At 48.6% G+C, this 23940-nt stretch overlaps 1 protein-coding gene across 2 annotated transcripts in view; it reads right to left on the bottom strand.

Moving 5' to 3' along the window:
• The window catches only part of ZFAND3 (zinc finger AN1-type containing 3), a 203660-nt gene that overhangs the window by 54495 nt on the left and 125225 nt on the right, over nucleotides 1-23940 (bottom strand). For both annotated transcript variants that reach the window (XM_069768298.1, XM_069768299.1), the window contains exon 3: nucleotides 11386-11565. In XM_069768298.1, coding sequence (XP_069624399.1) covers nucleotides 11386-11565 — 180 coding nt within the window. The remainder of the gene's footprint in view (nucleotides 1-11385; nucleotides 11566-23940) is intronic.

Here is a 23940-nt window from a genome sequence, read left to right as displayed (position 1 = left end):
ACCATGTCCTACTGCTATCCAAGGAAGGACGTTCAGGGCATGAACATAACAGTATAGCAGAACGTCGAGACAGGCAGCAGCGCTAAGTGGTACCCCTGAACACGACATGTCAGAACCTCAGATGTGCTGAGGTCTTTCCAATAATGTTCTCAGGTCCATCAAGCGATTAGACAGTTCTGTACAGAACAATGGACGGCGCCGCTTGTCCAATTGTACAGAACAATGCATTGCATCAGGAGCATGGTAACTCCACGAGTCCCATCACATACTGTAGAGATCCCCATCGGGAGAGGAATAGGCCCTGGATCTGGTATATGAGCATAGACGGCGCCACCCGACCGGTCAGACACCATATGGCAGCATGAGGCCATGGTCCTGAGGATTGGAGGGTGAAGCTTTAGATGCAGCCAAGAACAAGACACGCACCACTTGTTTAAGAAGTGCTATATTGTGGTCAAAAGTTTGCCGTTTCAGTGTTTTCGCTCTTTTAGTTGGATGTTTCTATGGTTACTGACTGACAGTCAAACATTCCGTACGTTGTTACATTTTATTGACAAATCCATTAAACTTCTGTGACGCCTTAATATTCAATATTCCCAGTGCTGCCCCTTGTCCTCCGCACCACTGCCCCTTGTCCTCCGCACCACTGCCCCTTATATCCTCTGCACCCCTGCCCCTTGTCCTCCGCACCACTGCCCCTTGTCCTCCGCACCCCTGCCCCTTATATCCTCCGCACCCCTGCCCCTTATATCCTCCACACCACTGCCCCTTATGTCCTCCGCACCCCTGCCCCTTGTCCTCCGCACCCCTGCCCCTTATCCTGCACTCTCCTGCCCTCATTCTTCAGACTTCTGCCCTTCCCCCGGCAGCTGGATATTGGCTCCTGGGCAGACCTTGACTTATGGCTGCCCGTTCTCGACTCATCCCAGGTTAGAGTTGTCACAGTTTCAGGGTTTTGCTTGTCACTTTTTGAGGACTGACCACAGGATCTCAATGGGACTGAAGATGACAATGATTTCAGCATGACAGAATGAGATCAGCTGCCTTGTCCCCATTAAAACTTTCTCTTGAGCTAATAAGAAGATCACTGAAATGATGTAAGCAGGTCACTTTGTGGAAGGCTCAATCAGCCAGTATATGGTACAAACCATGTATGAGGACCATGGACAGCTCCACCACCTCAATTACCCAGTGTAGAATACTATACATGTATGAGGACCACGGGTCAGCTCCACATCTCAATTACCCGGTGTAGAATACTATACATGTATGAGGACCACGGGTCAGCTCCACATCTCAATTACCCGGTGTAGAATACTATACATGTATGAGGGCCATGGACAGTTCCACCACCTCAATTACCCGGTGTAGAATACTATACATGTATGAGGACCATGGACAGCTCCACATCTCAATTACCCGGTGTAGAATACTATACATGTATGAGGACCACGGGTCAGCTCCACATCTCAATTACCCGGTGTAGAATACTATACATGTATGAGGGCCATGGACAGTTCCACCACCTCAATTACCCGATGTAGAATACTATACATGTATGAGAACCACGGGTCAGCTCCACATCTCATTTACCTGGTGTAAAATACTATACATGTATGAGGACCATGGACAGCTCCACATCTCAATTACCCAGTGTAGAATACTATACATGTATGAGGACCATGGACAGCTCCACATCTCAATTACCCGCTGTAGAATACTATACATGTATGAGGACCATGGACAGCTCCACATCTCAATTACCCGCTGTAGAATACTATACATGTATGAGGACCATGGACAGCTCCACATCTCAATTACCCGGTGTAGAATACTATACATGTATGAGGACCACGGGTCAGCTCCACATCTCAATTACCTGGTGTAAAATACTATACATGTATGAGGACCATGGACAGCTCCACATCTCAATTACCCGGTGTAGAATACTATACATGTATGAGGACCACGGGTCAGCTCCACATCTCAATTACCCAGTGTAGAATACTATACATGTATGAGGACCATGGACAGCTCCACATCTCAATTACCCGCTGTAGAATACTATACATGTATGAGGACCATGGACAGCTCCACATCTCAATTACCCAGTGTAGAATACTATACATGTATGAGGACCATGGACAGCTCCACATCTCAATTACCCGCTGTAGAATACTATACATGTATGAGGACCATGGACAGCTCCACATCTCAATTACCCAGTGTAGAATACTATACATGTATGAGGACCATGGACAGCTCCACATCTCAATTACCCAGTGTAGAATACTATACATGTATGAGGACCATGGACAGCTCCACATCTCAATTACCCAGTGTAGAATACTATACATGTATGAGGACCATGGACAGCTCCACATCTCAATTACCCAGTGTAGAATACTATACATGTATGAGGACCATGGACAGCTCCACCACCTCAATTACCCAGTGTAGAGTACTATACATGTATGAGGACCATGGACAGCTCCACCACCTCAATTACCCGATGTAGAGTACTATACATGTATGAGGACCATAGACACTCTACACCGGGTAATTGAGGTGGTGGAGCTGTCCATGGTCCTCATACATATATAGTACTCTACACCAGGTAATTGAGATGGTGGAGCGGTCAATGGTCCTCATACATGTATAGTACTCTACACCGGGTAATTGAGGTGGTGGAGCTACTATACATGTATGAGGACCATTGACAGCTCCACCATCTCAGTTACCCGGCGTAAAATATTATACATGTATGAGGACCATGGACAGCTCCACCATCTCAATCAGCCAGTGTAGGGTACTATACAGGTATGGGACCATGGCAGATCCACCACCTCAATTACTTGGTGCAGAGTGCTATACATGTATGAGGACCATGGACAGCTCCACCACAATCAGTCTGCTGTAGTGTACAAGGATGACTACCACGGACAGCGCCAAAACTTCAAAACCAATGTACGAGGACCATGGACAGCTCCACCACCTCAGCCAGCCAGCGTGGGGTGCAATACATGTATGAGGACCATGGACAGCTCCACCACAATCAGTCTGCTGTAGTGTACAAGGATGACGACCCCGGACAGCTCCTCCACTTCAACACCAATGTACGAGGACCATGGACAGCTCCACCACCTAAATCAGCCAGTATAGAATACTATACATGTATGGGGACCATGGACAGCTCCACCACAATCAGTCTGCTGTAGTGTACAAGGATGACGACCACGGACAGCTCCACCACTTCCAACACCAATGTACGAGGACCATGGACAGCTCCACCACCTAAAGCAGCCAGTATAGAATACTATACATGTATGGGGACCATGGACAGCTATTCTGGGTTCAATGGAGACTCATCATTAAATAAGAATTATGGATGCTCCGCCACCTTCATCAACAGAGTGAAATACTATACATAAGAACTATGGACAACTACATAAAACCATGGACAGCACTCATACGCGGAAACTAGATGTCTGAATGAGATCTTACAAGAATACTAGCTGGGGCCACAGAAAACGACACAGGACCACTGATGGCCCTTAATACTCATTTGTGGAGGGCTTCAATTCTAAGATATGATGAGACAACCGCGGCCAAAAAAACAACAAACACACCAGTCATGTGCTGGAATGTCCTACAGACATCGGATCTCCACAGCCAGCACGTCACGGCCTATTTAGTGTGATTTAACACCTGCTTTTCGTCACCAAGATCTCCTTTTATCCCGACACCCGGAGAGTCCATAGATCATTGGAAGATCTCTCCTAAGTAAGAAGCCCATGCCACAAATAACATCCTGTCACTCTTAATGTGCGACGCGCTCCAAATGATACAGTCAGACTAAGTTGTTTATTGCCATCCAATGACGAAGCGATGAAAGGTTAGCCAACTCTTCGAGGACGGAATGCGGTGGGACTGCGAATCTAATAGACTAGTACAGCGCTAAAAGCTTAAGAAAAATAAAACTTTACAACTAAGATCTCCTGGGATTCTTGCAGTTTTTTTTTTTTTTCACCCCTCTTGGTAACAGTATTTTTAAGCTGGTCTGCAAATCAATGCTGGCCTACATCCAGCTCGTCCATCGCTCCCTCGTCACGTAGACGCTCTCAGGAGAGCTTGTTAAGCCAACGGGCCAATTCAATGTATTCACTGCGTAACCGTGAAGCACGGATTGTTTTTTTTTTTTTCTTTACTGCAGATGGGTTAAGATAAATGGATAGCCCTTCTAACTGCTTCTATGTTGCCGCTTTGATAATTGGACGGCGTTTCAAACAGGGAGACAAATTAAAGCTCCTGTTTAACAACGCCGGCACAAGACGGACTCTTTCGTTGCCGAGAAAATAGCGTAAGAGTGATGACCTTCAGCGGGTCTATTTCCTATGAAAAGGAGCGAAGAACAATAAAAACATTTCTACTTCGACCTCTTCAGATAGAAAGCTTGTGGACACAGAGTCTTCATAACCTCTCCTGCCCGTCCTGAGGTTCCCCGGTGGAAGAAAAGCATCGGAAACACTGACAGCAAAGCAGAAAATAGTTAAAAGACTAAAAGGAATAGAAAAAAAAATACTTGTTTGGAAAGAGCAAATGTCCAATGTGGAGGTGAATGTGCTACACCGTACCAGGCCCAGAATACAACCACACTGTCAGCAAGCAAAGTGTTAATAACCGTAACACGCTACTTAAGATCTGCTGCAAACTGCCGAAAGGAAAAAGTGTCCAAAAATAAAAGCAAGACGTACAAATAACTGCACAGAAACCGAGTCCAGAACCAGACACCGGACTATACAAACAACACTTCACAGCGTCATGGTGCTGCATGTAAACGACACGAAGTACAAGAAAACAAAGACAAGTCTCCCGGAACCAAAACACGTCCTTACAACTTCACCGCAGCAATTACACATGGCGGGAAACAGTCTGACATGTTCAGTAATCTCATTATTCACACCCTCGTTACCATCCGCAAAGCAGAACAGAAGCCGCTATATTCTTATACTTAGGGGGCAGTATTATAGTAGTTATATTCTTATACTTAGGGGGCAGTATTATAGTAGTTATATTCTTATACTTAGGGGCAGTATTATAGTAGTTATATTCTTGTACATAGGGGCAGTATTATAGTAGTTATATTCTTGTACATAGGAGCAGTATTATAGTAGTTATATTCTTGTACATAGGGGCAGTATTATAGTAGTTATATTCTTGTACATAGGGGCAGTATTATAGCAGTTATATTCTTGTACATAGGGGGCAGTATTATAGCAGTTATATTCTTGTATATAGGGGCAGTATTATAGTAGTTATATTCTTGTACATAGGGGCAGTATTATAGTAGTTATATTCTTGTACATAGGGGCAGTATTATAGTAGTTATATTCTTGTACATAGGGGCAGTATTATAGTAGTTCTATTCTTGTACATAGGGGCAGTATTATAGTAGTTATATTCTTGTACATGGGAGCAGTATTATAGTAGTTATATTCTTGTACATAGGGGCAGTATTATAGTAGTTATATTCTTGTACATAGGGGCAGTATTATAGTAGTTATATTCTTGTACATAGGGGCAGTATTATAGTAGTTATATTCTTGTACATAGGGGCAGTATTATAGTAGTTCTATTCTTGTACATAGGGGCAGTATTATAGTAGTTATATTCTTGTACATGGGAGCAGTATTATAGTAGTTATATTCTTGTACATAGGGGCAGTATTATAGTAGTTATATTCTTGTACAGAGGGGCAGTATTATAGTAGTTATATTCTTGTACAGAGGGGCAGTATTATAGTAGTTATATTCCTGTACATAGGGGCAGTATTATAGTAGTTATATTCTTGTATATAGGAGCAGTATTATAGTAGATATATTATTGTACAGAGGGGCAGTATTATAGTAGTTATATTATTGTACAGAGGGGCAGTATTATAGTAGTTATATTCTTGTACAGAGGGGCAGTATTATAGTAGTTATATTCTTGTACAGAGGGGCAGTATTATAGTAGTTATATTCCTGTACATAGGGGCAGTATTATAGTAGTTATATTCTTGTATATAGGAGCAGTATTATAGTAGATATATTACACTGGTCAACAGCATTTTTGGTGCCAAAGATATTTCATCGAATTTAGGGTATTTTTGGGGTGCTGATTCTGAATATGTCATCAGTTTTGCCAGATTGGCTCAAGTTTTTGAGATTTTTGGTATCTTATTTATAGCACTTGTTGGTAAATGCGACGCATCATCTCATTAATTTCTTTGGATTAGTACTTGAACTGAGCAGTTCTCAATATAGTTTTGTGTTAATTAGTGTTCTAAAAGTTTGTTCATAGCTTGATTTTTGCACTAACTTTATGTTGTTGTCTGTTTTCCAGTGAAAAGCATGAACTCATCAAGAAGTTGTCTTAACGATCCAGACTCATTCTGTTACATTTGTGGTGAATACACACTGCCAAAACATAGAAGAAACATAACAGACTTCGTAAAAAAAGTGTATTTTGCCTATTTTGGGGTTATGCTTGGGGACCAAGACAAGTTTTGGGCACCACACATAGTGTGCAAAGCATGTATCGAATTATTACGAAAATGGAGCCTTGCCGTGTGCACAAACAGTGGTTTGTGACCACATATGAGGTATCGTTGTACTCAGGAGAAATTGCCCAACACATTTTAGGATCCATTTTATTCTGTTGCCCATGTGAAAATGAAAAAATTGAGGCTAAAATAAATTTTTTGTGAAAAAAAGTACTTTTTCATTTTTACGGATCAATTTGTGAAGCACCTGGGGGTTCAAAGTGCTCACTATGCATCTAGATAAGCTCCTTGGGGGGTCTAGTTTCCAAAATGGGATCACTTGTGGGAGAGCTTCAAAGTTTGAGCACACAGGGGCTCTCTGGATCGTTAAGACAACTTCTTCTTGATGAGTTCATGCTTTTCACTGGAAAACAGACAACAACATAAAGTTAGTGCAAAAATCAAGCTATGAACAAACTTTTAGAACACTAATTAACACAAAACTATATTGAGAACTGCTCAGTTCAAGTACTAATCCAAAGAAATTAATGAGATGATGCGTCGCATTTACCAACAAGTGCTATAAATAAGATGCCAAAAATCTCAAAAACTTGAGCCAATCTGGCAAAACTGATGACATATTCAGAATCAGCACCCCAAAAATACCCCAAATTCATTAAAATATTTTGGACACCAGAAAAAAATTTTTTTTTTGTTGACCTGTGTTATTGTACAGAGGGGCAGTATTATAGCAGTTATATTCTTGTATATAGGAGCAGTATTATAGTAGTTATATTATTGTACAGAGGGGCAGTATTATAGTAGTTATATTCTTGTATATAGGAGCAGTATTATAGTAGTTATATTCTTGTACAGAGGGGCAGTATTATAGTAGTTATATTCTTGTATATAGGAGCAGTATTATAGTAGTTATATTATTGTACAGAGGGGCAGTATTATAGTAGTTATATTCTTGTATATAGGAGCAGTATTATAGTAGTTATATTCTTGTACATAGGAGCAGTATTATAGTAGTTATATTCTTGTACATAGGGGCAGTATTATAGTAGTTATATTCTTGTACATAGGGGCAGTATTATAGTAGTTATATTCTTGTATATAGGAGCAGTATTATAGTAGTTATATTCTTGTACATAGGGGGCAGTATTATAGTAGTTATATTCTTGTACATAGGGGCAGTATTATAGTAGTTATATTCTTGTATATAGGAGCAGTAGTATAGTAGTTATATTTTCTGCACATTGAGGCAGTATTATAGTTGTTATACAGCTATAGGACAGCACAGTGGCTCAGTGGTTAGCACAGCAGCCTTGCAGCGCTGGAGTCCTGGGTTCAAATTCTACTAAGGGCAACATCTGCAAGGATTTTTTATTTTCTCCCTGTGTTTGCATGGGTTTCAACCGGATTCTCCGGTTTCCTCCCACATTCCAAAGACATACTGATAATTTAGATTGTGAGCCCCATCGGGGACAGCGGTGATAATGTGTGCAAATTGTAAAGCGCTGCGGAATATGTTAGCGCTATAAAAAAATAAAGATTATTTATTATTTACTTATTACAGCTCTGGCAAAAATTAAGAGACCACCACATCAGATCCCTGTCATGGCCGCCTAATCTCCAGACCTGAACCCCAATGAAAACCTCTGGAATGTAATCAGGAGGACGATGGATAGTCACAGGATAGTCACAAGCCATCAAACACAAAAGAACTGCTGACATTTCTGTAACAGGAGCGGCATAAGGTCACCCAGGAGCCGTGTGAGAGACTGGAGGAAAGCTGCCAAGACGCAAGAAAGCTGGGATTAACAATCATGGTTATTCCACAAAATATGGATTTCTAAACTCTTCCTGCGGTAAAACATTAGCATTGTTGTTTCTAAATGATTATGATCTTGTTTTCTTTGCATTATTTGAGGTCTGAAAGCACTGGGGTTTGTTTTTGTTTTCTTTTCATTTTGACCATTTTTCTTTGCCAGAAAAAAATAAAAAGTTTATTGCTTGGAACTTCAGAGACCTGTTGTCAGAAGTTTACAGAATAAAAGAACAATTTACATTTTACTCAAAAACATACCTAGAAAGAGAAGAATCAGAAACTGAACATTCTGCAGCGGTCTCTTAGTTTTTGCCAGAGCTGTATGCTCGTACATAGGGGTCAATGAGTCTGCAGCATCCCAGGCTTTACAAGCGCACAATATTATCATTCAGTAGATCATTTCAGCAGCATGCTGCTGGCCGTCCTACCACAGTTCGTCTTATAACACGGCCTTACTCTTCTCGTGACTTTGTATCAGTGATGGAAGGACTGGTCTCGGCCGCTCGTTGTCCTCGCAGGACCTGTGACTGCAGGCGGCTTATTTCGGGCACTTGTGTTGTGAATTCTGCTTCTGGGTTCCCTCCAGTGGTTGTAGGTGGGAATGCAGTTCTCTCTGAGTCGCAGTCCTGGCCAGGTGTATCTGCTGATTGCAGTTCTGACTGGGATATTTAGATGTGCAGGATTCATTAGTCCTTGCCAGTTGTCAATGTTTCTTGTGAAGTGTTGGATCACTTTCTGGCTTCTCCTGCTCAGCTGCCAATTCAGCAAAGATAAGTGTCTGTTTCTTTTTCTGTGGCACACATGCAGTGTGCTTATATTCTATGCTACTCATTTTTTTTTCTCTTGTCCAGCTTAGACTGTGTCAGTGTTTTCTCGGTCTTGTTGGATTCTCTGGAGATGCAGATATACGCTCCACATCTTTAGTTAGATGGTGGAGTTTTTGTATTTTCTGTTGTGGATATTTTTGGAAGGATTTTTAATACTGACCGCTTAGTATCCTGTCCTATTCTTTCCTATTTAGCTAGTGTGGCCTCATTTGCTAAATCCTCTTTTTTTTCCTCTACTACTCACAGTCAATATTTGTGGGGGGCTGCCTATCCTTTGGGGTTCTGCTTTGAGGCAAGATAGTATTCCTATTTCCATCTATAGGGGTGTTTAGTCCTCCGGCTGTGTCGCGGTGTCTAGGATTTGTTAGGCACACCCCACGGCTACTTCTAGTTGCGGTGATAAGATCAGGGTTTGTGGTCAGTATAGTTACCACCTACTCCAGTGAAAGTTTTCATGCTGCTCCAAGGTCACCTGATCATAACTTGGTGCCTTATTCTTCTCGTGACTTTGTATCAGTGATGGAAGGACTGGTCTCGGCCGCTCGTTGTCCTCGCAGGACCTGTGACTGCAGGTGGCTCATTTCGGGCACTTGGTGCCTTACTCTTCTCGTGACTTTGTATCAGTGATGGAAGGACTGGTCTCGGCCGCTCGTTGTCCTCGCAGGACCTGTGACTGCAGGCGGCTCATTTCGGGCACTTGGTGTCTTCAGTCGCCTGTTTCCTCCACTAATGAGATCACTTAAAAAAAATGGATTTGTCAATCGTGCGTCTGCGGTACGTTCTGTGAGCGGTATTAGGTGCAGGCGCTCATCAGATAGCGGCAGCTTTCCTGCAGATTTATTGGTCTCTCAAACTTCTCCTAATTAACATGACATTTACATAACAGTAGCTCATTAATTTCAAGCTACAGGCACCGGGGGCTAATTAGTGATGCATTACCTCTTCTCAAACAGGTTGTCAATTTTCTGCCATTATCAACATCATCATCATCGCCGGCGTGTTAAGGATTTACCTTTTTCACATTAAATTTGCGTCTCTCACTATAAACCGCAAGAAAAGCGCAGACGCCTCGAGTCTCACGGATCCTTTGTCCTTTCTGCTTCAGGGATTTCTGGTTGTGAATCCTTCCAGGATTTGTGTCTTCCTGAGAAAATCTAGGTCTGTTCCCATCCTCCGGGGAACGCAGATCCCTCTGTGATTCCCTAGATCCCAGCGCTGTGAGGGGCCGCAGATCACTAGTGGGTGGAAACCGGACTATTCTCTAGGAGCTACGCAGCACGGAAGAATAGACCGCAATGGAAACGTATTCACACCCTAAAATTCAGGCTGCCACTTACAGAAGTTCTATTATACGGGGCTGCTCTGTTACGTGGACACATTATACGTGGCTGCTCTGTTACGTGGACACATTATATGTGGCTGCTCTGTTACGTGGACACATTATACGTGGCTGCTCTGTGAGGCTAGGTTCACATTGCGTTAATGGGTTAACGCTAACGGACAGCGTTGCACGGCGAAAATGTCGCAATTAACGCCGTGCAACGGGTCCGTTAGCGCACCCATTGACAGCAATGTTATTTCTGCCTGTAGCGCATCGCTAGCGCGTGCCATTTTCGGCACGCGCTAGGGATGTGCCGTTCTTTTGTGACGGACCTCGGACGCTGCGCTAGTGGGGAAGGCGAACGTGGACCAAAAAGAAACATTGCGTTAGCGCAATCCGCTAGCGCTATGCGCTTAACGGATTGCCTTAACGCAATGTGAACCTAGCCTTACGTGGACACATTATATGTGGCTGCTCTGTTACGTGGACACATACGTGGCTGCTCTGTTACATGGAGACATTATATGTGGCTGCTCTTACGTGGACACATTTTACGTGGCAGCTCTGTTACATGGAGACATTTTACGTGGCAGCTCTGTTACGTGTACACGTTATACGGGGCTGCTGTTATGTGGACACATTTTACGTGGCTGCTCTGTTATGTGGACACATTTTACGTGGCTGCTCTGTTACATCTATGTGTGGCATCACATACACTGGTTGCTTATACTCCAAACACATCCAAAGCTGGACCGAATTGTGCCGCCTTCCCCGGATGCTGGGCTCCCTCCCTCCTGGGGCACCGCAGTGAGGCGTCTGACTGCAGCTCTGGATGTGACTGGAGTACGAGCGCGGATCTGACCCCAGAGCGGCTCCTTACATTCCTCTTCGCTGGGAGAAGCTACATTCAGGTCCGTGGAGCGCGGCGCGCCGGGGCTGCTGCTCTGCGGGGGGAGAGAGGTATTTCCGTTGTCGCTGTTTATCTCGCAGGGGAACAGATCTGATTGGCTGCTGCTTGTGCTGGGGGCGGAGTCCTCGTCTGGCTGCTTCTTCTGGAAATCTACATAAAGAGACAAAAAAAAACAAAACAAGAAATCAGGAAAAGCCACAAAGTGTCCAGTGACAGGTCAGAGGTCACACCGTACGGCATGCACCGGACATCCTCCATCCACCCTCCATATTTCCCTGCTTGCCTACTGTTTTCATCCTGCCTACAGCTTCCATCATCTGGGCCTATCGTCCCCACACACCTGTCTTGCCAACTTGTCTCCATATATCCTACTTGCCTATTGTTTCCTCCAACAGTCTCCACCCTAACATCCTGCTTGCCTACTGTTTCCACCCTGTTTCCTCCTCTGCTCACCCTCCTCCTAGGCGCAGGGAATATCGCGCTACGATAGCAGTATATAAAGCGCAACTTTCTGTGTCTGTCAGCGACTGGCACAACTGATGTCCCTAAACCCTCTCAGTAGCAGGGGGCGCACATATTTTTGCACAGTATTTGATGCATTTACAGTCACTTTCCTTCAGGTGTGACTCTGATCCATGATAAGGAGCAGGGAACTACAAGGCTCATCCTCCCCAGCAGAGCGGCAGTGCTGGGGCTGATTGTCTGCATTCATTATCGCGGCGTCAGCGCGGAGCTGAGAAACGCTGCAGCCACATATGTGCAATTAGCAGCAGAGGTGAGAAGCGACAAGTTAGCACCAAAGAATAATTCCCTGCTTCTAAACGGAGTTCTGGAGATCGGCAGCGAGACTAAAGAACAAGCACCGTGCGACGAGCAGCGGGACCTGCCGGGCACGAGGAGGCAGCAGCGGGACCTGCCGGGCGCGAGGAGGCAGCAGCGGGACCTGCCGGGCGCGAGGAGGCAGCAGCGGGACCTGCCGGGCGCGAGGAGGCAGCAGCGGGACCTGCCGGGCGCGAGGAGGCAGCAGCGGGACCTGCCGGGCGCGAGGAGGCAGCAGCGGGACCTGCCGGGCGCGAGGAGGCAGCAGCGGGACCAGCCATAGGGTCTGCAACCGAGACTGGACGGTAATAATGCAACCAGAGACCAGACTGATGATGAGGAGGAGCAGAGGCGCTGGGTGTGCAATGTAAGCAGAGTTCATGGTCACTGGGGTCTTCCCGCTACTCCATCCCCTGCCCATCAGTATGGCTTACTGATTGTCAGGGGTCTGGTAGCTGGGATCTCTAGTGTTTCCAAGAGCAGAGCCTCGTCTGAATGAAGCGGAGGTGCTCTGCTCCATGTACTGTCTGTGCCAGAGAATTCCAGCATACCCATAGAGAATGAATGGAGTGGAGGAGCTCATGCTCTGCTCTATGCACTGTCTGTGCCTGAGATAGCAGTACCATTTCCAGCACCCCCATAGAGAATGAATGGAGCGGAGGTGCTCATGCTCTGCTCTATGCACTGTCTGTGCCGGATATAGCAGAACAGTTTCCAGCACTCCCATAGAGAATGAATGGAGCGGAGTAGCTCATGCTCTGCTCTATGCACTGTCTGTGCCGGATATAGCAGAACCGTTTCCAGCACCCCCATAGAGAATGAATGGAGCGGAGGAGCTCATGCTCTGCTCTATGCACTGTCTGTGCCGGATATAGCAGAACTGTTTCCAGCACCCCCATAGAGAATGAATGGAGCGGAGTAGCTCATGCTCTGCTCTATGCACTGTCTGTGCCGGATATAGCAGAACCGTTTCCAGCACCTCCAGAGAGAATGAATGGAGTGGAGGAGCTCATGCTCTGCTCTATGCACTGTCTGTGCCGGAGATAGCAGTACCATTTCCAGCACCCCCATAGAGAATGAATGGAGTGGAGGTGCTCATACTCTGCTCTATGCACTGTCTGTGCCAGATCTAACAGAACCGTTTCCAGCACACCCATAGAGAATGAATGGAGAGGAGGAGCTCATGCTCTGCTCTATGCACTGTCTGTACTGGTGATAGTTATTTCCAGCACCCCCATAGAGAATGAATGGAGCGGAGGTGCTCATACTCTGCTCTATGCACTGTCTGTGCCGGATATAACAGAACCGTTTCCAGCACCCCCATAGAGAATGAATGGAGAGGAGGAGCTCATGCTCTGCTCTATGCACTGTCTGTACTGGTGATAGTTATTTCCAGCACCCCCATAGAGAATGAATGGAGCGGAGGTGCTCATACTCTGCTCTATGCACTGTCTGTGCCGGATATAACAGAACCGTTTCCAGCACCCCCATAGAGAATGAATGGAGAGGAAGAGCTCATGCTCTGCTCTATGCACTGTCTGTACTGGTGATAGTTATTTCCAGCACCCCCATAGAGAATGAATGGAGCGGAGGTGCTCATACTCTGCTCTATGCACTGTCTGTGCCAGATCTAGCAGAACCGTTTCCAGCACCCCCATAGAGAATGAATGGAGCGGAGGTGCTCATGCTCTGCTCTATGCACTGTCTGTCCCAGATCTAGCAGAACCGTTTCCAGCACCCCCATAGAGAATGAATGGAGCGGAGGTGCTCATGCTCTGCTCTATGCACTGTCTGTCCCAGATCTAGCAGAACCGTTTCCAGCACCCCCATAGAGAATGAATGGAGCGGAGGTGCTCATGCTCTGCTCTATGCACTGTCTGTGCTGGATATAGCAGAACAGTTTCCAGCACCCCCATAGAGAATGAATGGAGCGGAGGAGCTCAGGCTCTGCTCTATGCACTGTCTGTGCTGGATATAACAGAACTGATTCCAGCACCCCTATAGAGAGTGAATGGAGTGGAGGAGCTCAGGCTCTGCTCTATGCACTGTCTGCGCCGGATATAACAGAACTGATTCCAGCACCCCCATAGAGAATGAATGGAGCGGAGGTGCTCATGCTCTGCTCTATGCACTGTCTGCGCCGGATATAACAGAACCGTTCCCAGCACCCCCATAAAGAATGAATGGAGCGGAGGAGCTCATGCTCTGCTCTATGCACTGTCTGTGCCGGATATAGCAGAACAGTTTCCAGCACCCCTATAGAGAGTGAATAGAGCGGAGGAGCTCATGCTCTGCTCTATGCACTGTCTATGCCGGATATAGCAGAACCATTTCCAGCACCCCCATAGAGAATGAATGGAGTGGAGGAGCTCAGGCTCTGCTCTATGCACTGTCTGCGCCGGATATAACAGAACTGATTCCAGCACCCCCATAAAGAATGAATGGAGCGGAGGAGCTCATGCTCTGCTCTATGCACTGTCTGTGCCGGATATAGCAGAACAGTTTCCAGCACCCCTATAGAGAGTGAATGGAGCGGAGGTGCTCATGCTCTGCTCTATGCACTGTCTGTGCCGGATATAGCAGAACTGATTCCAGCACCCCCATAGAGAATGAATGGAGCGGAGGAGCTCATGCTCTGCTCTATGCACTGTCTGTGCTGGATATAGCAGAACTGTTTCCAGCACCCCCATAAAGAATGAATGGAGCGGAGGAGCTCATGCTCTGCTCTATGCACTGTCTGTGCCGGATATAGCAGAACCATTTCCAGCACCCCCATAGAGAATGAATGGAGTGGAGGAGCTCAGGCTCTGCTCTATGCACTGTCTGTGCCGGATATAGCAGAACCATTTCCAGCACCCCCATAAAGAATGAATGGAGCGGAGGAGCTCATGCTCTGCTCTATGCACTGTCTGCGCCGGATATAACAGAACTGATTCCAGCACCCCCATAGAGAATGAATGGAGCGGAGGAGCTCATGCTCTGCTCTATGCACTGTCTGTGCCGGATATAGCAGAACTGATTCCAGCACCCCTATAGAGAGTGAATGGAGCGGAGGTGCTCATGCTCTGCTCTATGCACTGTCTGCGCCGGATATAACAGAACCGTTCCCAGCACCCCCATAAAGAATGAATGGAGCGGAGGAGCTCATGCTCTGCTCTATGCACTGTCTGTGCCGGATATAGCAGAACAGTTTCCAGCACCCCTATAGAGAGTGAATGGAGCGGAGGAGCTCAGGCTCTGCTCTATGCACTGTCTGTGCCGGATATAGCAGAACCATTTCCAGCACCCCCATAGAGAATGAATGGAGTGGAGGTGCTCATGCTCTGCTCTATGCACTGTCTGTGCTGGATATAACAGAACCGTTCCCAGCACCCCCATAGAGAATGAATGGAGCGGAGGTGCTCATGCTCTGCTCTATGCACTGTCTATGCCGGATATAGCAGAACCATTTCCAGCACCCCCATAGAGAATGAATGGAGTGGAGGAGCTCAGGCTCTGCTCTATGCACTGTCTGTGCCGGATATAGCAGAACCATTTCCAGCACCGGGGAGAAAGCAGACCGTTGTTCTAATCTGGGACGATGCCTATAACACGGGCAGAGGAGAACCAGTATGGACTGAAGGGCGAGAACTGAGAAATGAAGCAGCTTTATCAATGGTTGTGTGTACAGTTCCTGTCTAGAGGCATGCGTCGGCATGGTAACAGACCACAGGCCTTGTGTAGTCGGACCCTCTGCATCAGTGGGTTAGAGGGGCAGACGGATGCCGATACCGCGCAGGGTCATCCTCTCACATAGGAACTTGTGCAGGAACAATAGAAGAAAATGCTTTATTAAGGGAAACTTTTCCTTTAATCCCAGCAGTCCGTCCTCGCCACTTCCCCTTTATTAGGTTGGAATTTCCATTTAATTAATCGGTTTTTAATACAAAAATACCAGAGACTTGGATCTGTAACACATCGGAGTAATGGATGCTCGGCCTCCTGGATCCAGCGCCGTGGTCTGCACCGACCCCCGGAGACGTCACCGCTGCACGAGCTGCAGGCCAGGGCCGGAGATGAGCAGCGCGCCACCAGAAAGGCATCCCATGACCAGCTGCTGCAGTCATCTGACAGCTGCAGCCGATCACAGACTGCAGCGGTACTGCTGCTGGTGCGATGGAGAGGTCTGCGCTACCTCCATCCTCGCTGGACCCAGGTGGGTTCTGATCAACCAGCTTCCAGCTAGTATAGACCCGAGGGCCCTTTAAGAGCAAGGACTAGTGGAAGAGCATAATGTACAGCAGCGCAGGGACCTAAAGTAAGCCAGTGCATCATGGAGGAGCAGTCACCTGTACAGCAGATAGATCTCTCTGTGACCTCCTGCAATCACAGATCTGCTCCATTACTGGATGTCACAGATCGGACAGAGCAGAGGTCGCCTTTACCCAGGGGCCGGTGCCATCTCACAGATCCGCTGGAAGCAGAGGCCCAACTGGCCCCAAACCTTCACGGTACAGAGCGAGGACGAGGAGAACAATTCACAGGAAGAAAAGAAAATTTCCATTTGCTCATGAATCAAAATGTCAGACAAGCGGCAGGGAAAGAGAAACTGACCTATATCTGTGAACCCAAAAGGTCGGAGCTGATAAATTCTCTTTAGGCGGAGTGGCGGGCACAGCAGAGCTGAGCGGGCGCCGGGCACAGCAGAGCTGAGCGGGGTGGGGCAGGGCACAGCAGAGCTGAGGGGGCGCTGGGCACAGCACATCAGAATTGAGAGGGCGTCGGGCACAGCAGAGCTGAGGGGGCGCCGGGCACAGCACATCAGAATTGAGAGGGCGTCGGGCACAGCAGAGCTGAGGGGGCGCCGGGCACAGCACATCAGAATTGAGAGGGCGTCGGGCACAGCAGAGCTGAGGGGGCGCCGGGCACAGCACATCAGAATTGAGAGGGCGTCGCTCACAGCAGAGCAGAGCTGAGCGGGGCGGGGCAGGGCACAGCAGAGCTGAGGGGGCGCCGGGCACAGCACATCAGAATTGAGAGGGCGTCGGGCACAGCAGAGCAGAGCTGAGCGGGGCGGGGCAGGGCACAGCAGAGCTGAGCGGGGCAGGGCACAGCAGAGCTGAGGGGGCGCCGGGCACAGCACATCAGAATTGAGAGGGCGTCGGGCACAGCAGAGCTGAGGGGGCGCCGGGCACAGCAGAGCTGAGGGGGCGCCGGGCACAGCACATCAGAATTGAGAGGGCATCGGGCACAGCAGAGCAGAGCTGAGCGGGGCGGGGCAGGGCACAGCAAAGCTGAGGGGGCGCCGGGCACAGTACATCAGAACTGAGAGGGCGTCGGGCACAGCAGAGCTGAGCGGGGCAGGGCACAGCAGAGCTGAGGGGGCGTCGGGCACAGCAGAGCTGAGGGGGCGCCGGGCACAGCACATCAGAATTGAGAGGGCGTCGGGCAGAGCAGAGCTGAGCGGGGCGGGGCAGGGCACAGCAGAGCTGAGGGGGCGCCGGGCACAGCACATCAGAACTGAGAGGGCGTCGGGCACAGCAGAGCTGAGCGGGGCAGGGCACAGCAGAGCTGAGGGGGCGCCTGGCACAGCAGAGCTGAGGGGGCGCTGGGCACAGCAGAGCTGAGGGGGCGCCGGGCACAGCACATCAGAATTGAGAGGGCGTCGGGCACAGCAGAGCAGAGCTGAGCGGGGCAGGGCACAGCACATCAGAACTGAGAGGGCGTCGGGCACAGCAGAGCTGAGCGGGGCAGGGCACAGCAGAGCTGAGGGGGCGCCGGGCACAGCAGAGCTGAGGGGGGCGGCGGGCACAGCAGAGCAGAGCTGAGGGGGGCGGCGGGCACAGCAGAGCAGAGCTGAGGGGGGCGGCGGGCACAGCAGAGCAGTGCTGAGCGGGCGGCGGGCACAGCAGAGCAGTGCTGAGCGGGCGCAGGGCACAGCAGAGCAGTGCTGAGCGGGCGCAGGGCACAGCAGAGCAGAGCTGAAGGGGCGCCAAGCAGAGCAGAGCTGAAGGGGCGCCAAGCAGAGCAGAGCTGAGGGGGCGCCGGGCACAGCAGAGCTCAGGGGGCGCCGGGCACAGCAGAGCTCAGGGGGCGCCGGGCACAGCAGAGCTCAGGGGGCGCCGGGCACAGCAGAGCTCAGGGGGCGCCGGGCACAGCAGAGCTCAGGGGGCGCCGGGCACAGCAGAGCTCAGGGGGCGCCGGGCACAGCAGAGCTCAGGGGGCGCCGGGCACAGCAGAGCTCAGGGGGCGCCGGGCACAGCAGAGCTCAGGGGGCGCCGGGCACAGCAGAGCTCAGGGGGCGCCGGGCACAGCAGAGCTCAGGGGGCGCCGGGCACAGCAGAGCTCAGGGGGCGCCGGGCACAGCAGAGCTCAGGGGGCGCCGGGCACAGCAGAGCTCAGGGGGCGCCGGGCACAGCAGAGCTCAGGGGGCGCCGGTCACAGCAGAGCTCAGGGGGCGCCGGTCACAGCAGAGCTCAGGGGGCGCCGGGCACAGCAGAGCTGAGGGGGCGCCGGGCACAGCAGAGCTGAGGGGGCGCCGGGCACAGCAGAGCTGAGGGGGCGCCGGGCACAGCAGAGCTGAGAGGGCGCCGGGCACAGCAGAGCTGAGAGGGCGCCGGGCACAGCAGAGCTGAGAGGGCGCCGGGCACAGCAGAGCTATTCTGGTGTAAACTGCGTCGTTCACCGGGGACAAATCACATAATATCGCTCTGCATGAACCTATCACATCCTGCGCTGGAGGAAGCCCCCCGAGATCGGGCTGGTCGGTGTATGCGGGGGATTGCTAAGCCTGACCTAGGTGGAGACCGGTCTGGCCTTACATATGAGGCATTTGATTGGCCAGATGAACGATGGGCCAGGATTGGCCAGGGGCACGCAGACACCGGATCGCTCCGATTTACCTGCAGCAGACCGTCCGATGCATGTGGGCACCGGTCTGCCCCTACATGCAAGGGGTTAATGTAGTGTGACACATGCACATTAGGGTCCTACAAAGGAAACTGTCAGCAATGGTGGTACCTAAGAGAAAAGCATTAAACTTGGGATTTCTCCAGACAGTATGAACCTCTCCTCACCACTGAACAGCCTCACAATATGAGCCACGGCGTCCCCCTACACAGAGCCAGTCACAATGACACCCCCGTGACCGACATCTTCCCTAGCTCGCTGCCAGTCTAACCATCCCCTCTCCACCCAGGGGTGCAGTACATGGCATCGGATGCTGCAGAACTTCTTCAGGAACTTTGCTAATTCTGAAGCTAGAGACACTTGATAGAAGCATTTGTAGGAATCCATCCCAGGAGGGGTTAACAGGGCAGGCTCTCCGCTACTGGAGAGGGATAATCTCAGTCCTGGGGGGCACAGATTATGCCCCCGCCTGGTGCCCACAGAGATGCCAGGGAAGCGTTATAATCTGTTGGGGGCACAATCCCCATTGTTACTATGTAAATCCCGTCTCCTGGGGGCTTCTCCGGAAAGAACAAAACGCCGTCCTTTCATTTACTCCCAAATCCCTTCCTGGGGGATGAGAGCGGCTCTATTACTACAAATCCCTTCAAGAGGAGGAAGGAGCGAGGGAGGGGGTCCGCAGACCCTCATGTGCCACTTATACAGGTGAACCAGCCGGCTGCCCACTGCACAGAGTGCCCCCCCACCGGACCACTTACACCAATGAGCGGCAAACAGAACGGGGGTCCAGCAGGACACCGCTATCTACACGGGGGTCCCAGGGGGAGGGTCAGGCTCTATTACCACAGACCCCACAGCAGTGTGCGGACCCTACAAAGGCAAACAGAACGGGGGTCCAGCAGGACACCGCTATCTACACGGGGGTCCCAGGGGGAAGGTCAGGCTCTATTACCACAGACCCCACAGCAGTGTGCGGACCCTACAAAGGCAAACAGAACGGGGGTCCAGCAGGACACCGCCATCTACACGGGGGTCCCAGGGGGAAGGTCAGGCTCTATTATCACAGACCCCACAGCAGTGTGCGGACCCTACAAAGGCAAACAGAACGGGGGTCCAGCAGGACACCGCTATCTACACGGGGGTCCCAGGGGGAGGGTCAGGCTCTATTACCACAGACCCCACAGCAGTGCACGGACCCTACAAAGGCAAACAGAACGGGGGTCCAGCAGGACACCGCTATCTACACGGGGGTCCCAGGGGGAGGGTCAGGCTCTATTACCACAGACCCCACAGCAGTGTGCGGACCCTACAAAGGCAAACAGAACGGGGGTCCAGCAGGACACCGCCATCTACACGGGGGTCCGAGGGGGAAGGTCAGGCTCTATTATCACAGACCCCACAGCAGTGTGCAGACCCTACAAAGGCAAACAGAACGGGGGTCCAGCAGGACACCGCCATCTACACAGGGGTCCCAGGGGGAAGGTCAGGCTCTATTATCACAGACCCCACAGCAGTGCACGGACCCTACAAAGGCAAACAGAACGGGGGTCCAGCAGGACACCGCCATCTACACGGGGGTCCCAGGGGGAAGGTCAGGCTCTATTATCACAGACCCCACAGCAGTGCACGGACCCTACAAAGGCAAACAGAACGGGGGTCCAGCAGGACACCGCTATCTACACGGGGGTCCCAGGGGGAAGGTCAGGCTCTATTACCACAGACCCCACAGCAGTGTGCGGACCCTACAAAGGCAAACAGAATGGGGGTCCAGCAGGACACCGCTATCTACACGGGGGTCCCAGGGGGAGGGTCAGGCTCTATTACCACAGACCCCACAGCAGTGTGCGGACCCTACAAAGGCAAACAGAACGGGGGTCCAGCAGGACACCGCTATCTACACGGGGGTCCCAGGGGGAGGGTCAGGCTCTATTACCACAGACCCCACAGCAGTGTGCGGACCCTACAAAGGCAAACAGAACGGGGGTCCAGCAGGACACCGCCATCTACACGGGGGTCCCAGGGGGAAGGTCAGGCTCTATTATCACAGACCCCACAGCAGTGTGCGGACCCTACAAAGGCAAACAGAACGGGGGTCCAGCAGGACACCGCCATCTACACGGGGGTCCCAGGGGGAAGGTCAGGCTCTATTATCACAGACCCCACAGCAGTGTGCGGACCCTACAAAGGCAAACAGAACGGGGGTCCAGCAGGACACCGCTATCTACACGGGGACCCAGGGGGAAGGTCAGGCTCTATTACCACAGACCCCACAGCAGTGTGTGGACCCTACAAAAGCCAAACAGAACGGGGCGCCGCCATCCACACGGGGGTCCCAGGGGGAAGGTCAGGCTCTATTACCACAGACCCCACAGCAGTGTGCGAACCCTACAAAGGCAAACAGAACGGGGGTCCAGCAGGACACCGCCATCTATACGGGGGTCCCAGGGGGAAGGTCAGGCAATAACACCATCACCACAGACCCCACAGCAGTGTGTGGACCCTACAAAAGGCAAACAGCAGTCAGGATCATCTGCGCGCGGTCAGTGAATATCCAGGGGATCCAGTCCTCCAACACTGGACGTTTGTTACATTATTCACTGCACAGAAGAAACAATTGTATCAGCACAAGGAAAGTAAGCAGAGGTCTGTGCTGCTGCCCTGCAGGAAGATCTACAGGGGCACAAGGCGAGAAACCCCCCTCCTGTGAAACACACAGTGCTAAATAACATCTTATTGTAGAAACAGACCAGGAAATTCTGAGAAGGGGAATAATTATATATATATATATATATATATATATATATATATAAACCCTGCTGAAACATTGAGGCTATGTGCACACGTCAGGATTTCTTACAGAAATTTTCCTGACAAAAACCGGACATTTCTGCCAGAAATCCGCACGCGGTTTTTTCATGCGTTTTTGATGCGTTTTTACCAAATGCATAGAAATAGAATAGCGGGAAAAACGCAGAAAATCCGCACAATTAATGAACATGCTGCTTTTTTTTTACCGCGATGCGTTTTTTTTTTTTTAACAGAAAAGTCACCATTATCCTTAGTTTGTGTACTATCCGTGGTATTACATAGGCCTGCAGGCGACATCTCCAAAAGCTGTACTCTAACATAGGAAGTGAGCCTGGCTGGGTGTAGGAGGGGAATTATTCAGCAAAGCCTGCGGAGCATAACCTACAAATGCTGCACACTGCATATTGGCCACTAGAGGGAGACAGAGAGCTGGAACACAACTTCATGCTGCAGTTTCGGAGTTTGCTTTACAACCATTTACCGTAATATCAGTAGTGTACTTTATTACCGACAGGACATCAGATGTGAAACAGCCTTTGTTACTTTTGTGCTCCTTTAATTCTAAAAAACTGATCCTAAACAGGTCTTTAAGCAACTACATTATTTTCACCCTGCGCTAAGCGTCTAAAATGTCACGGGGATTTAAGTCACGTTATTTTCATAGTGTTGCCCTGGCTTTCTAAACTTGGGGAAAAGGACAATAAATTACAGAAGGTAAATGCAAAAAATCTAGACAACCCTTTTAAGTATTAAATCTAGATAAATAAAACTACTATAATACTGCCACTATGTACAAGAATATAACTACTATAATACTGCTCCTATGTACAACAATATAACTACTATAATACTGCCACTATGGACAAGAATATAACTACTATAATACTGCTCCTATGTACAAGAATATAACTACTATAATACTGCTCCTATGTACAAGAATATAACTACTATAATACTGCCCCTATGTACAAGAATATAACTACTATAATACTGCTCCTATGTACAAGAATATAACTACTATAATACTGCTCCTATGTACAAGAATATAACTACTATAATACTGCCTCCTATGTACAAGAATATAACTACTATAATACTGCTCCTATGTACAAGAATATAACTACTATAATACTGCTCCTATGTACAAGAATATAACTACTATAATACTGCTCCTATGTACAAGAATATAACTACTATAATACTGCCCCTGTGTACAAGAATATAACTACTATAATACTGCCCCTATGTACAAGAATATAACTACTATAATACTGCTCCTATGTACAAGAATATAACTACTATAATACTGCTCCTATGTACAAGAATATAACTACTATAATACTGCTCCTATGTACAAGAATATAACTACTATAATACTGCTCCTATGTACAAGAATATAACTACTATAATACTGCCCCTATTTACAAGAATATAACTACTATAATACTGCTCCCTATGTACAAGAATATAACTACTATAATACTGCCCCTATGTACAAGAATATAACTACTATAATACTGCTCCTATGTACAAGAATATAACTACTATAATACAGCCTCCTATGTACAAGAATATAACTACTATAATACTGCTCCTATGTACAAGAATATAACTACTATAATACTGCTCCTATGTACAAGAATATAACTACTATAATACTGCCCCTATGTACAAGAATATAACTACTATAATACTGCCTCCTATGTACAAGAATATAACTACTATAATACTGCTCCTATGTACAAGAATATAACTACTATAATACTGCCTCCTATGTACAAGAATATAACTACTATAATACTGCTCCTATGTACAAGAATATAACTACTATAATACTGCTCCTATGTACAAGAATATAACTACTATAATACTGCTCCTATGTACAAGAATATAACTACTATAATACTGCTCCTATGTACAAGAATATAACTACTATAATACTGCTCCTATGTACAAGAATATAACTACTATAATACTGCTCCTATGTACAAGAATATAACTACTATAATA

Source organism: Ranitomeya imitator, chromosome 5 (assembly GCF_032444005.1).
Source record: "Ranitomeya imitator isolate aRanImi1 chromosome 5, aRanImi1.pri, whole genome shotgun sequence".
Taxonomy (NCBI): Eukaryota; Metazoa; Chordata; class Amphibia; order Anura; family Dendrobatidae; genus Ranitomeya; species Ranitomeya imitator.
Note: the sequence above shows the minus strand (reverse complement) of the source record. Positions and strands in the feature narration are given on the sequence as shown.